Source organism: Salvelinus fontinalis, chromosome 39 (genome assembly GCF_029448725.1).
Source record: "Salvelinus fontinalis isolate EN_2023a chromosome 39, ASM2944872v1, whole genome shotgun sequence".
NCBI lineage: Eukaryota > Metazoa > Chordata > Actinopteri > Salmoniformes > Salmonidae > Salvelinus > Salvelinus fontinalis.
In genome coordinates, this window is record NC_074703.1 from 18303193 (window position 1) to 18319749 (window position 16557).

Sequence of the window (16557 nt, forward strand, 5' to 3'; positions counted from 1 at the left end):
ACAAATCTCGGTTTACATTGGTGCCATGTTCAGAAATGCCTCCAAAATATCCGGAGAAATTGCAGAGAGCCACGTTAAATAACAGAAATACTCATCATAAACTTTGATGAAAGATACATGTTTTACATAGAATTAAAGATACACTTGTTCTTAATGCAACCGCTGTGTCAGATTTAGAAAAAAATTTGACGTAAAAAGCACACCATGCAATAATCTGAGACGGCGCTCAGATTTAACATTTCCCCGCCATCTTGGAGTCAACAGAAATACGAAATTACAAAATAAATATTCCCTTTGATCATCTTCATCAGAATGCACTCCAAGGAATCCTAGTTCCACAATAAATCGTTATTTTGTTCGTTAATGTCCATTACTTATCTCCAGGTAGCTACTTTTTCTAGCATGTATAGTACACGTGTCCAAACGCTCGGGCAGATGCAGGCAAATGTCGGACAAACTTCAAAAAGTTATATTACAAGTCGAATAAACTGGTTATAGTAAGTAGAGAATCAATCTTCAGGATGTTGTTATCATATATATCCAATAACGTTCCAACCGGACCATTCCTTCATGTCTGTAGAAGTTATGGAACCCAAGGCGATATCATGAGGAAAGCGCGTGACCAGGAACTGGCAATCTGCCAGACCACTGACTCATTGCCCTCTCATCCGGCCCCACAACACAGTATAAACTTCATTCGTTCTACCGTCTGACATCTAGTGGAAGGCATAGGAAGTGCAAACAGATCCATATATTACAGGGAATTGAATAGGCGATGAGTTTAACATCGACCAGCCTCAGAATTCTCACTTCCTGTTTGGATTTCTCAGGTTTTTCCCTGCCATGTGAGTAATGTTATACTCACAGACATCATTCAAACAGTTTTAGAAACTTCAGAGTGTTTTATATCCAATAGTAATAATAATAATATGCATATATTAGCATCTGGGACAGAGTAGGAGGCAGTTCACTATGGGCACGCAATTCATCCAAAAGTGAAAATGCTGCCCCCTATCATAAAGAAGGTAAACGTTAGCTTTCTTACATGGCACATATTGCACTTTTACCTTCTCCAACACTTTTTGTTTTTGCATTATTTAAACCAAATTGAACATGTTTCATTATTTATTTGAGGCTAAATTGATTTTATTGATGTATTATATTAACTTCTTCTGACTGCAAGCCCGGGGCCGGCCACAATATGACAACAGCCACTTCAAGTGCAGGGCGCGAAATTCAAAATATATGTTTTAGAAATATTTAACTTTCACACATTAACAAGTCCAATACAGCAAATGAAAGGTACACATCTTGTGAATCCAGCCAACATGTCCGATTTTTAAAATGTTTTACAGCGAAAACAGCACGTATATTTATGTTAGCTCACCACCAAATACAAAAAAGGACAGACATTTTTCACAGCACAGGTAGCATGCACAAAGCCAACCTAACTAACCAAGAACCAACCAAACTAACCAAGAAACAACTTCATCAGATGACAGTCTTATAACATGTTATACAATAAATCTATGTTTTGTTTGAAAAATGTGCATATTTCAGGTATAAATCATAGTTTACATTGCAGCTACAATCAGAAATCGCACCGAAAGCAGCGAGAATAATTACAGACACCAACGTCAAATACCTAATTACTCATCATAAAACATTTCTGAAAAATACATAGTGTACAGCAAATGAAAGACAGGCATCTTGTGATTCCAGCCAATATTTCCGATTTCTTAAGTGTTTTACAGAGAAAACACAATATAGCGTTATATTAGCTTACCACAATAGCCAAAAATACAAGCCATTCCCCAGTAGTAAAAGTTAGTGATCGTAACAAACCAGCAAAAGATATATAATTTTTGACTAACCTTGATAAGCTTCATCAGATGACAGTCCTATAACATCAGGTTATACATACACTTATGTTTTGTTCGAAAATGTGCATATTTAGAGCTGAAATCAGTGGTTATACATTGTGCTAACGTAGCATTTTTTTCCCACAACGTCCGGATATTTTTCTGACACATATTCTGACCAAATAGCTATTCATAAACATAACTAAAAAATACATGTTGTATAGGAAATGATAGATACACTAGTTCTTAATTCAATCGCCGTGTTAGAATTCTAAAAATAACTTCATTACGACATCCAGCTTAGGTATAGTGAGAGAGTACCCAAAAGCTGGGCGCAAACGACTAGCACAACATGTTCGACAGATATATGAAATGGCATCATAAAATGGGTCCTACTTTTGCTGATCTTTCATCAGAATGTTGTACAAGGGGTCCTTTGTCGGGAACAATCGTTGTTTGGATTTAGAACGGCCTTTTGCCCTCTCGATTTAGCAAGCACACTTGCCAAGTGGCGCGAAGCTCTCCATCGTCGACAAACAAAGAACGGAAAACGGCAAAACTCCAGAAAAAATTTCAATAATCTGATTAAACTATATTGAAAAAAACATACTTTACGATGATATTGTCACATGTATCAAATAAAATCAAAGCCGGAGATTTTAGTCGTCCATAACGACAGCTTATCAGAAGGCAAATCCAGGTCCCTTGACGCGCTCTCCAGAAAACAGGAAACTGCTGACACCGTCATACAAAGAGCATTTATACGAGCCCAGATCAAGTTACACACTCCATTTCTTCTCTCACTCCATACGTCTTCCACTAGATGTCGACAAGAAGTGCATCTAAACGAATAAATATCAAGGACTTTAATAGGCAGGCCCTAGAAGAGAGCATCGATTTCAGATTTTCCACTTCCTATCAGGAAGTTTGCTGCAAAAGGAGTTCTGTTTTACTCACAGATATGATTCAAATTGTTTTAGAAACTAGAGTGTTTTCTATCCAATAGTAATAATAATATGCATATTGTACGAGCAAGAATTGAGTACGAGGCCGTTTGAAATGGGCACCTTTTATCCGGCTAGTCAATACTGCCCCTGCAGCCCAAACAGGTTAAGTTAAAATAAGTATTCATTTATTTGTAATTGTCATTATTACAAATACATTTTATTTTTTAAATCGGCCGATTTAATCGGTATCGGCCTTTTTTTTGTCCTCCAGTAGTCGGTATCGGCGTTGAAAAATCATAATCGGTCGACCTCTAGTTTGGACCATGTTAGTTTGTCGATGTGGACACCAAGGAACTTTGAATCTCTTGAACCGCTCCACTACAGCCCCGTCAATGTTAATGGGGGCCTGTTTGACCCAGCCTTTTCCTGTAGTCCAGGATCAGGTCCTTTGTCTTGCTCAAATTGAGGGAGAGGAGGTTGTTGTCCTGGCACCACACTGCCTAGGCTACGTACTATAGCGACTGTGAGTGGACTTCTCCCCCTGTGGGCCTCTCTCACATTAGGCTGACAACATGATGACCCAGCACAGTGGTTTGAGGCATGATGAGTCTTCCCCAGGCAGTCAATGTGAACTTTCAATCATCCCTGTCTCCCTTGGTAACATGTCTGTGGTCTGCAGTGCAGGGTCCAGGTTTCCACAGAGCCAGCTAATAACACTCAACAGTGGAAGTCTGGGTTATTGTTGGCCTGAGTTCTCAAAGGACTGGCCTACGGTTCTGTTCTGGGAGGTGTCTTTCAGTGCTGTGAAATGTTCTATTGCCTCACACACTAAAATAGCTACTGATGAACAGGGAAGTTTGCCTTTCATAATCTCACCACCCCATGCTTACTCCCCATTGCTGAAACACACACACACACACACACACACACACACACACACACACACGCACACACACACACACACACAGTGTTGGTTAACCAGCTTTTCAGATGAAGTGATTGGGGAGGATGGGGTGTGGTAAAAGCCTGAGGAGGTGTGAGGGAGTAGAACAGTCTTGTTATTGGACTACAGCAATGTAATGTCTTTATAGGCCTAGGCTACATGCTGCAGTAATGAATCCTGTCTTCACCAGTCAGTCGTACTCAGCACACTGATATTAAGCCTATATTTCAGGAGTCTTAGAAAAACAATAACTGTGCTGGAACATCCTGGCAAGAAGCCACTTGGTGGTGAGGAGTTGCGTTATCAGCAATGTTTTGTTTGGTGAAGTTATACAGCTGTGGGATAACTGTGTTGGACTATACTGGGGCTGACCCAGTTTGGGCAATAAGCTTTTGGTCGACTTAAGTTTTATTTTTTTTGTCGAGCAGTTACAATTCTTTTTTTAAATGATTTTATGGAAAATCTGGATTGAAGCCTGTCAGTGGACTAATCCATTGCGGAGGCCGCGCCGATGGCTCACCAGTAGGACAGTTAGTTAATTCCCATAATTTCTAATCTACAATGTTTGTTTGGTTACTGTAATTTCTGTTAATGGATTCAAAATATTATTAGTCTTTTCCAGTTTTCATTGTCGGAGTGGACCTGTTTGTAGAGCGCACAACCTAGGCTACACTTGTGAGAAACACGTTTTGGTTTTTATCGTTCTGTATAAGAGTTAATATATTCTTTGTGTTTTGTTTTGGAGCGCTCCTGTCAATGTTGAGTAAGGACGCGCATCTGATTACACATAGAAAAAGTCCTCGGCTACCTGGCAAATGTAGGCTTATATATGTGCCCATTTGGGGATCTGATCGTATTTCTGTCTTAACTCACCACTACTAATGAGCTGTGGAGCTTCTCAGTCATTTTTTATTCACCTCAAACAGCAAGTAAACGAAGTCTGTTTTTACATCCATTGAGAATTGTTCCTCCATGTAGCCTTTTTGAAAAATCTTTCCAGCTCTCTACCTTTTAGATAACCACCCAGCATTAAAAAAAATTGAAATAAAATCTGACCCATTGGAAATAAATAAAATTGGCCTACATCTGTGTCTGTCCGGAACTCTGGTGTGGGATAACTCTGAGGGCCCAGAATATTTTATACAATGTTGAAAGTTTGTTGACACAAGCGTCCTGCTGGACCAAGTTGATAGCCAATGCGTTTTTTTTTTATCAGGATATTTTCTTCCTGCAGGCTGCAATATTTTTATTTGTTGGCTTTATGTAGGCTATTTTTACATAATGGCTGTAGAAGTAACTTTCATATTAGTATCATTTTCATTTAGATACATACTTTATTCCCAAGTTTTTCTGTGTGTTTGTGCATGCAGTACTGGGTCAGACTCAGGACAGTAAATAGCTGCTGGAATCCCTCCAGGTCAAAATGAATACTGTGCTGTGGTGTCAGGGAATTGGCTGTGTTATAGTGGTAGTATAGAATCTCCAAGTGGGTTTTCACTGGATGCGGTGTATGCAGTGCTTGGTTTATGTCTTGAGGAATGTCCACGTCTGTTATGCGGAGGAAAGGTGTGGTTGCTGTGGGTTTCCCCTCTCTAAGCTGAAGAGGAAGTCCCACACAGAGGGGCGGATAGTTGCTTCATCACTATAGCACTGAGTGAGACTGGTCATGGATTCACAAACTACCATAACACATGGTCAAACTGCTCTTCCCTGAATCTTTATCTAGAACAATATCCACGCCCACAGATCCAGATGTAGGTCGCCAGGGGTGTTTGGTCTATTTTCAGCTTTTTTTAGCTTGTTTTATTTTCTGCTTTAGAAGCATTGCTGTCTGGCTCTATCCATCTGTAAACGGATAACATCAGCTGTGTGTAATCTATATTAGTCAGGCGAGGAACCGGTTTGTTTGACTGACTGCGACTGACACAAAGCACAGCCTATTCTCTCTCCTTTGAACACACTAAACACATTACACCACACCTCACACTAGAGGTCGACCGATTTAATCGGCATGGCCGATTTCAAGTTTTCATAAGTCGGTAATTGGCATTTTTGGATGCCGATTACATTGCACTCCACGAGGAGACTGCGTGGCAGGCTGACCACCTGTTACGCGAGTGCAGCAATGAGCCAAGGTAAGTTGCTTCCTAGCATTACACTTATCTTATAAAAAACAATCAATCTTAACAAGCACTAGTTAAATACACATGGTTGATATGACTAGTTTAACTAGCTTGTCCTGCTTTGCAAATAATCAATGCAGTGCCGCTTAATTTATCATCGAATCAGTCTACTTTGCCAAACGGGTGGTGATTTAACAAGCGCATTCGCAAATGTTATTTTTATATATTTATACTTAAAAAATGGTTGATTAATCGGTTTCGGCTTTTTTTGATCCACCAATCGGTATCGGCGTTGAAAAATCATAATCGGTCAACCTCTACCTCACACACATTGCTTCACACGTTAAGCTACACCCTCACACCTCCACTTAACCCCGCACTGAACTCTTAACTCTATTAAGGCTTACTCTAAGCACTCAACACCAGAGCCACTTTTCCGCACGCTGGCCCACAGCTATCCCACATTGCTTGGCCAACTGACTCTTCACCCTAAAAAACAACTCCTCCCTCCTCCTTTATCAGTCCTGCTCTTATACTTCTGCCACCCCAGCTAACCCTGCCTACCTCAGGAAAAGTTGCCTAAATGCTTACTTCAATCAGGGTACAGAGGGAGAGTATAGGCTTGTTGTTAATTTAACGGAGTCTAATCCGACTGGCATTCATTAACCTTGATGCTGAAGTAACTACAGTGAATGGAGTGTAGGGTGGAGAGGTTAAGAGCGACAGGTTGAACTCTCAGGGACAGTCCTAAAATCTGTTCTGCTGTGTTTCTGCTCTCCTCGCCGGCTGGAGTGTCGTGGCCCGTGGCTAAAACAAACACTGTTTGGGAGGGAGAAGGCTGTTTTGGGGGAGGCATTACCTCATCAGGACGTTTGTTTCGCCTTTTGTCTCAACCTCCGACTCACTGGTGCTCCTCCTGTCTATGTACTCAAATACACTCCCTTTTACATACTCTGCTTCAGAACCCAAAGTAATGATACCGATGTTAGTTTGTTCAAGACCGCAGTCATGAACTGGCTCGGCACTGAGCCATCTGTTGTAGTTTATCATGACCTCTGTGAGGTTCTGTTTGAAACAGAGGTAATCCTATAGAGCTGGCCGTGATGGCGATCAGGCCAATCAACCAACTCTCTCTCTCACACAACCTCTGAGTGGTCATGGCCCATGCAATAGCGGCTAGCAAGTGTTGTCATAACCAACACCAACCTCTCTGTGGCTACCCATAATCCCCTGGGTCTTACTGTGAGCCACCTTAATCAGCTGTGACCTGTACGACCCGGTAAAGTACTTCAGGGATGACTAACACTATCTGCCGTGACTACAGTGTGTGTTTTAATACATGGTGGATTTAGAGGCTAAAGCCTCCCCCCAGATTGTACTTTTTTTTTGACATCTTATGCCATGATTTTGCCGTCCCTGACAATTGCGAAGTCGTGGGCAAAGTCGTAGGTCATAAACGATTGTCGGTCGTCTTGGCTCGTTCAGTGTGACGATTTAAGTACCGCTACATCCGGTCACAGGCTCCAACAGTTCTGGCAGTATCAGATTTTTGCGTGGCCTTTATCGTGTGTGTGGCTGGTGTTACGAGCCGATCTCGGTGGCTGACCAATAGGAACACAACCAGCACTGATTATGCACACAATAATGCGATTTTTGGGAGTAGTCAGAATAATATAATAGTTTGATTTAAATGTTTGCATGCTGTGCAAGAAGGATTTCCCTAATAACCTCTTTACATGACCCATCTGAAATCAGGCTACCTGATGAGATTTTGATAAATACCAATCGCCAACAAAATAAATGTCCTACCACAGCGTCAATGTTATTTTGAGGTTCTGAGTTCAGACATATGTTTGTGTGAAGAATATGCATACTTTCAGTAAGACTGAATCTGACGTACTGTCTGCAAAAGCCTTTATCAGTGCAGAGCCTCTGTCTCCTATGCATATCAAGAGGCCTTGATATGCTGTCATGTCTGTGTAGTGCTAACAGTGCCGTTGACCTAGTATTCCTGTAGTGAGTCACTGGGCTCGACCAAGCAACAGGTCAATGTCACCTGTATGCGCTCATACACTACAACCCATAGTCTCATGAACCTACTGGGTCACACCATGGGCTAGGTGGACTTGACCTACAGTGCTCCTCACAGCGCCACCCAGCCCAGTCTCCGGTCAGTGAAGACATCTGGCTGCGGCAGGAGTCTAAACCCCAGCATTAGACCACATCCATTGCTAACCGTAACAGTAAGGAGCTCTGTACTGTTATTTTATGAGCCTGTTTTCCTCTGTGGTAGGCAGTAAAAAAGTCCATCAGAAGCATGCCTTTTATTGCCTTGATGTTGACATTAGAGAACTCTAATAGGTCAGGAATATGGCCCCTGTCAGCCCGGTCTCCCTGAGGTAAATACTAGGCTATTAGAACCATACCACTCCACTATCAATGTTATTGCCTAAGGTGCACGTTGGCACCCTGGTCTCTCGTGCAGTGTGGCCTTATAAGGTGTCCAGTACCTGCTAGGTCTTGCCAGGATACTGAGTGTGGTTTAGGTTTGTTTTTAGTAGCTAGGAGCCTTAGAGAGCAAAGCTCTATGCCCATGTAAGAACACACAGTGCTGTGTGGACTTTGGACCTTCAGGCAGACACACACACTGAGGATGACGTGTCTGCTATGACTGCTTGATCCAGGGTGATATGGAGAGAAAGCTGTCCATTTAAGAAATATTACTAAAATTCACTTCTCATTATCAACAAACAAAGTCCGATCCTTCTGCTTTCTAGGAGTTAAAACGTGTGTGAAGTCACAGCCTTCAGCGGTATGACTCATCTCTCTGGATCTGGGGAGCACATTCATTACATTACTATGACCTCTCTCCCTGGGTTGGGCCTGGCACACTTCTGTCCTATGGTGGGATGAGTCATCTGTGTGTGCGTCCGTTCTGTGGTGGACCCTTGCCTTGATGGGGAGACCCAGACCCAATGTGTGTGTGAGTGATGGTTGTATGCATGTGATGGCAGTGTTTCCCCTAGATTATTTTCCTAAATCACATTAAATACTCTGCCATCTGCTCTGGTGGACATTCCTGCAGTCAGCATGCCAATTGCACGCTCCCTCAAATTGAGACATCTGTGGCATTGTGTTGTGTGCCAACTGCACATTATAGTGGCCTTTTGTCCCCAGCACAAGGTGCACCTGTGCAATCATCATGCTGTTTAATCAGCTCCTTGATATCCCACACCTATCAGGTGGATGGATTATCTTGGCAAAGGAGAAAGGCTCACTAACAGGGATGTAAGCAAATTTGTGCACAAAATTTGAGCAAAATAACATTTCTGGGATCTTTTATTTCAGCTCATGAAACCAACACTGTATACATTGTTACGGAGGCCCAGATTTCTTTTTAAATGTTAATTGCGGGGGGGGGTGGACATTTTCCACATGATAATTCATTGGAAGAACTGTATTTAAAAAATAAATGCACAACCACCATTAAAATACTTTTCTTAAAATTAAATGTTGCCAGAAGTAATTAGGAAAGAAGTGACTGGCGCTCAACCAACGTGAGTCGGTTCAACCCAAAAACAAATATTAAAAGTTTCTGAAAGTAAGTAAATTTAAAATCATCTGGAAACTAAGTATCTCAATAAATAACACAAAAATGCAGTATGTAAAATCAGGTAATGCCAAATTCCAGTCTGCAGTTTTGAATTAATTTCCCTCGGTAATTAGGGATTTTTTGTTGTCAACCCACTTTTAACAAGTCCTTGTGAATATAAGAGAAGGAAATAGAAGGCACGTAGGTGTTCCGTTCAAACGCTAGAGCCAACTTCATTTGGAGATAAAATAATCAACTGGCCACGTAGGCGCTAGAAACCACACTGCAGACCACCACCATAGTGCTAGAAACCACACTGCAGACCACCACCATAGTGCTAGAAACCACACTGCAGACCACCACCATAGTGCTAGAAACCACACTGCAGACCACCACCATAGCGCTAGAAACCACACTGCAGACCACCACCATAGTGCTAGAAACCACACTGCAGACCACCACCATAGTGCTAGAAACCACACTGCAGACCACCACCATAGTGCTAGAAACCACACTGCAGACCACCACCATAGTGCTAGAAACCACACTGCAGACCACCACCATAGTGCTAGAAACCACGCTGCAGACCACCACCATAGTGCTAGAAACCACGCTGCAGACCACCACCATAGTGCTAGAAACCACGCTGCAGACCACCACCATAGTGCTAGAAACCACGCTGCAGACCACCACCATAGTGCTAGAAACCACGCTGCAGACCACCACCATAGTGCTAGAAACCACGCTGCAGACCACCACCATAGTGCTAGAAACCACGCTGCAGACCACCACCATAGTGCTAGAAACCACGCTGCAGACCACCACCATAGTGCTAGAAACCACGCTGCAGACCACCACCATAGTGCTTGTCATTTTAAGTCTGATATTGGCATAGATATTTTTGCATGTTAAGAATTGATCAAAGGGTTAGTCTAAATGAATAATCTGGCCTGCCGGCTTCCAGTTGAATATCCCTGATCTAGCATCCAAATGAAGGTCAGGAAAACACTCTGTGGTAGGCCCAGGGCTGGGGGTGTGTGTGTGTGTGCGTATGCTCTTTGGAAAGATCAGCTGATACAGATAGACAATCTCTTCAAGCCATAACACATGTAATAACACCACTTTACTCTGTTTCTGTCTATCAGGATGTGGCGCAGGAAAGGGAGTTACGGACTCATCTCAGCAGAGAGGAGATCAGACAGAAGGTCGAGCTGTACAACAACTCCTCCAAGGACCACCTCAAAATGACCCTGGCAAGTGACCCCTAATCCCTGACCCCATCCACTAACCCTTAACCCAACTCCTACATCAGACACTAGGCTACCTCAGTTTATCATCCCTTGTGACCTAGCTACCCACTTTGACCCCTCATCCCTAAACTAACTTGAATGACTGTCAGGCTCTGATGGTTATCTCTGGCACGAGTGTGTGTGTGTGCGTGTGTGCGTGGGTCGGCCAGCCTTCAGAGCTGAGCTGAACCGTAAAGGCTCATTCTGCACTCATGTTTTGTCATCTATCCCATCCTGATCCTCAAGAGACGTGCTCGCTGCATGCTTCCACCACAACTCCTTCCTTTACCAATGATTAGGAGGATTGAACAGAAGCTCTTGTTGTCCTGACCCACCCTGTTATGTAGAAGAGGACCAGCTCTAACTGGCTGCTCAGTGCTCATCAAGCTGCGGGCATGATGGTGGCACACAACACATGTTCACCAGACTAACTGTCTGGGACAGGCCTGCCTGAAAGATTTGGCCCAGATGAATAACTGTAACATACAGTACCAGTAAAAAGTTTGGACACCTACTCATTCAAGGGTTTTTCTTTATTTTCAACTGTATTGAAGACATCAAAACTATTAAATAACACATGGAATCCTGTAAACTCAGCAAAAAAGAAACGTCCTCTCACTGTCAACTGCATTTATTTTCAGCAAACTTAGCATCTGTAAATATTTGTATGAACATAACAAGATTCAACGACTGAGACATAAACTGAACAAGTTCCACAGACATGTGACTAACAGAAATGGAATGTGTCCCTGAACAAAGGCGGGGGTCAAAATCAAGTCAGTATCTGGTGTGGCCACCACCTCCATTAAGTAATGCAGTGCATCTCCTCATAGACTGCACCAGATTTGCTTGTTCTTGCTGTGAGATATTACCCCACTCTTCCACCAAGGCACCTGCAAGTTCCTGGATATTTCTGGGGGGAAATGGTGGCATTGTCATGCTGGAGGGTCAGGTCAGGATGAGCCTGCAGTAAGGGTACGACATGAGGGAGGAGGATGTCTTCCCTGTAACGCACAGCATTGAGATTGCCTGCAATGACAACAAGCTCCGATGATGCTGTGACACACCGCGCCAGACCATGACGGATCCTCCACCTCCAAATCGATCCCGCTCCAGAGGACAGACCTCGGTGTAACGCTCATTCCTTCGACGATAAACGCAAACTGACCATCACCCCTGGTGAGACAACCACGACTCGTCAGTGAAGAGCACTTTTTGCCAGTCCTGTCTGGTCCAGCGACGGTGGGTTTGTGCCCATAGGCGACATTGTTGCCGGTGATGTCTGGTGAGGACCTGCCTTACAACAGGCCTACACGCCCTCAGTCCAGCCTCTGTCCGCAATAGGCTGAGAATCTGAGCACTGATGGAGAGAGTGCGTTCCTGGTGCAACTTGGGCAGTTGTTGCCATACTGTACCTGTCTCGCAGGTGTGGTGTTTGGATGTACCGATCCTGTGCAGGTGTTACACGTGTTCTGTCACTGCGAGGACAATCAGCTGTCCGCCCTGTCTCCTTGTAGCGCTGTCTTAGGCATCTCGCAGTACGGACATTGCAATTTATTGCAATCCTCATGCCTCCTTACAGCATGCCTAAGGCACGTTCACATAGATAATCAGAGACCCTGGGCATCTTTCTTTTGGTGTTTTTCAGAGTCAGTAGAAAGGCCTCTTTAGTGTCCTAAGTTTTCATAACTGTGACCTTAATTGCCTACCGTCTGTAAGATGTTAGTGTCTTAACGACCGTTCCACAGGTGCATGTTCATTAATTGTTTATCATTCATTGAACAAGCATGGGAAACAGTTTTTAAACCCTTCACTATGAAGATCTGTGAAGATATTTCGATTTTTACAAATTATCTTTTATAACAGGTTTGTGACAAAGGGACGTTTCTTTTTTTGTTGATATTAGTAACCAAAAAAGGGTTAATTCTTCAAAATAGCCACCCCTGCCTTGATGACAGCTTTGCATACTCTTGGCATTCTTTCAACCAGCTTCATAAGGTGACCATAAGACCTGGAATGCATTTCAATTAACCGGTGTGCCTTAAGTTAGTTTGTGGAATGTCTTTCTTAATGCGTTTGAGCCGATCAGTTGTCTTGTGACAAGGTGAGGGTGGTATACAGAAGATAGCCCTATTTGGTAAAAGACCAAGTCCATATTATTGCAAGAACAGCTCAAAGAGCAAAGAGAAATGACAGTCCATTACTTTAAGACACGGAGGTCAGTCAGTCCGGTTTCTTTAAGTGAAGTCGCAAAATCATCAAGCGCTATGATGAAACTGGCTCTCATGAGGACCGCCACGGGAAAGGAAGACCCAGAGTTACCTCTTTCTGCAGAGGATAAGTTCATTAGACTTACCAGCTTCAGAAATTGCATCCCAAGTAAATGCTTCACGGAGTTCAAGACACATCTCAACATCAACTGTTCAGAGGAGACTGCATGAATCAGGCCTTCATGGTTGAATTGTTGCAATGGTCTGATGAGTCTAAATTTGAGATTTTTGGTTCCAACCGCTGTGTCTTTGTGAGACGCCAAGTAGGTGAAAGGATGATCTCTGCGTGTGTTCCCACCGTGAGCACGGAGGAGGTGTGATGGTGTGGGGGTGCTTTGCTGGTGACACTGTCTGATTTATTTAGAATTCAAGGCACACTTAACCAGAATGGCTACCACAGCATTCTGCAGCAATACGCCATCCCATCTGGGTTTGCGCTTAGTTGGACTATCATTTGTTTTTCAACAGGACAATGACCAAACAGACCTCCAGGCTGTGTAAGGGCTATTTGACCAGGAAGGAGAGTGAGGGAGTGCTGCGTCAGATGACCTGGCCTCCACAATCACCTGACCTCAACCCAATTGAGATGGTTTGGGATGAATTGGACTGAAGAGTGAAATAAGGCTTTTCCAACAAGTGCTCAGCATATGTGGGAATTCCTTCAAGACTGTTGGAAAAGCATTCCAGGTGAAGCTGGTTGAGGGAATGCCAAGTGTGCAAAGCTGTCATCAAGGAAAAATGGTGACTACACTATACTGCAATGTAGAAAATAGTACAAATATAGAAACCCTGGAATGAGTGTGTCCAAACTTTTGACTGGTACTGTACTTATTTTCTTTTGAGGGGTCAAAGTTCGTACCACTGTTCTTTGATTCAGATTGATGTCCATGCTATCAGACCTGTCAGTCTCGTCTAAAACATGCAGTCAGGCAGGCATAATGACTACTTCTGTCTTCTTTAGAATGTCTTTGTTTGCTCCCACACCCGTTTTATTCTCTCTCCTCTCTTTGTGTCCCAGATCTGTCCGTCTTTCGCAACCACAAGTCACTCCTTTGTTCTTTCTCTAAAGAAACGTAACGGTGTGGGCGCCTTTTAGTCGTGGCAGTCAGCTGATCTTAGTTTCAGCTCTCATCACCTTTTAATGACCCTCACACATGCACACGGTGCTGTTCCGTCCACAGGTGGTACGTGAAGTAATGGGCTTAGAGAGAGGCCCACAAATCTGGGCTCCATCTGCTAACTTGTTACCCCCCCCCTCAAACATGCTCGCTTGTGTACATTTTCTGTTGCCCTGCAGTATCCTGACCCGTCTCTCTCCCTGTAGAACCCCAGTGGTGTGTATACAGGGTTCATTAAGGTGCAGTTGGAGCTGAGGAGACCCATCACCGTACGAGGAGGTGGGGGAGGAGAGGAGGCCTTCTACCTCCCCCAGGGGGCGACTAACACTCTTCACATCAGCTCCAACAACACCATACGACAGGTGGGTCTCTCACACAGTTACGTTCAACCTGCTTGCAGTGATTTGTAGAAAATGGCTATAATTATATATGACCGCTGATGCTAGTCTTTATCGTGAATGTTGTTTTTATCAGGTGATCCAGGCCCTGTTGACTAAGTTCACCGTAGCTGACAACCCTGCTAAATATGCCCTGTACAAACGCTGCCGCAGGGAGGAGCAAGGTAAGTGTCTGTCTTTCTGGCTAGAGGAGAGACTAGCTGGTTTCTCATGCCATAGATGCCAGACTGTGTTAGCTGGCAGGATGGCATGCGTGCCAGAACTGGGCTGGTGTCTGAACATAGTGTGTGTGGGGTGTATTCATGAGTGTGAGTGTGTCGGCATCTGTAGGGTCAGCATGTGTATTTCTAGACTCCTCGCCCTCATGCTGCTGAATGCCACAGGGCTGTCCCCACACGCGGGGACAGGGCGGAACACACACACACACACACACACACACACACACATCGTGTCCAGCAGCAGCTGCTCTCCAACCTGCCAGCCTGTGGAGAGAAGGCCCCAACAGGTTTCAGTACAGTTTATAGTAGCAGCCTGTGTCTTGGTCTTCTTCTCCCCCCCAACTTTTGTTACTACAGTTCTTCCTGTGTTAGGGCTCTGCTAGATATGATTGATAGGGCAGATCACTGGTGGGGTTCAGCCTAGACCTTATCCGGGTTCGAGACCCCCAGCAGACGAGCAAAGATGGATCAGTCTCTGCTCCCTATACCACAGAGAAGGAGATTAGCCCCTCTTACTGAAGACTGGGTGGGGGTCGGGAACAGGAGTGCAGGTAGATTATGGTTTTGATTGTGAATCGGTCAGACTTCCAGCCGAGTAGCAGTGCTGACTACAGTCTGTCACGGTCTGTCTAATCTCTTCTCACACTGTTGTGTAATCTGACGGCTCTTCATTATGTCAAGGGAAATGCACACACGCTATCCCCGACCTCTAGGACAGTGTGGCTCAGATGCTAGCTCTGACGTCGTGGTGTTTTCCCCTCGGTAAATGAAGAGGGGAGGGCTGAGCCTGTTAATGAGATGGTCTGTCTAGACAGAGTCTATACTGTGGTCCAATTAAAAACAGTTTAGTTCCACTAGCTGATAAATACCCTCAGACAGATACACAGCAGGACCCCCTGGGTGGAGTAGGCCTAGGACGGTGGGGGGGGCATGGACTCAGTTTGTAATGGTTACGATTTGTGCTGTCAAAACTGACACTAGATCTGTTACTGTGATGTATGAGGAAGGGTAAATGTTTGCATGTCTATGTAACTTATGACCCATTCTGATGGTGGGGGGAACTTAAAGCCCCTGCCTGCATCAAGAAATACCATGGTGATGTCAGAATCCGTTGTGGCATGGAATGCGGTTCTCTCCCAGTCCTGCTGAGATGGACGGTTAAAGTACTGTACCACCACGGCGCCATCTGGTACATAGCTGGACTCTTTCACCAATTGGGTTTTAATAGGTTAGGTATAGGCTGGCTAGGCCTAGCAGACAGACAGGTTACCTCCACTGTAGAGGGACAGGCTGGGAACATGTGGTGGTGTGTGCTGGTGTCTCTGGATAAGGAGCATGCGGGAGGGTTTAGGGCTGCCTGGTTACTGACTCGCATGAAAGACTTCTGTCTCTGATCTGACAGGGCTGCTGTGGTTATTTACCCGTATGTGCATTTTTGTGTGCGCTTACCCCATCGGCATGGAGCAAAGACTTTTATCCAGGGTTGTTTTCCATGCACACACACCACATTGGCCTATCCCCCGTTTCCCAAGCTCTCATTAGTTAGTGTTTTACAGCACGTCTTCCCCCCTGACTCAACACTGAACCCTTTTGTAGAATGCCCAATGATCATGCATTATAACCACAGCATATTATGGTACTTATGTTCTAGCCTGTGTTTTTTTTCCTCCTGCAGTGTACATGTGTAAGCTGTCGGAGGGAGAGCATCCGTTGTTCCTGCGTCTGCTAGCAGGTCCCAACACCGACACACTAGGCTTCGTCCTGAGAGAACAGCAGACTGGCGAGGTCATGGTAAGA

The 16557-nt window shown here is 44.3% G+C and overlaps 1 protein-coding gene across 1 annotated transcript in view; it reads left to right on the forward strand.

Annotated features, from left to right (window-relative positions):
* The window catches only part of LOC129838946 (ras association domain-containing protein 1-like), a 70145-nt gene that overhangs the window by 50381 nt on the left and 3207 nt on the right, over positions 1-16557 (forward strand). Inside the window, exons 3-6 of the mRNA XM_055906224.1 lie at positions 10613-10720; positions 14351-14506; positions 14619-14706; positions 16436-16551. Of these exons, the coding sequence (XP_055762199.1) occupies positions 10613-10720; positions 14351-14506; positions 14619-14706; positions 16436-16551 (468 nt within the window). The remainder of the gene's footprint in view (positions 1-10612; positions 10721-14350; positions 14507-14618; positions 14707-16435; positions 16552-16557) is intronic.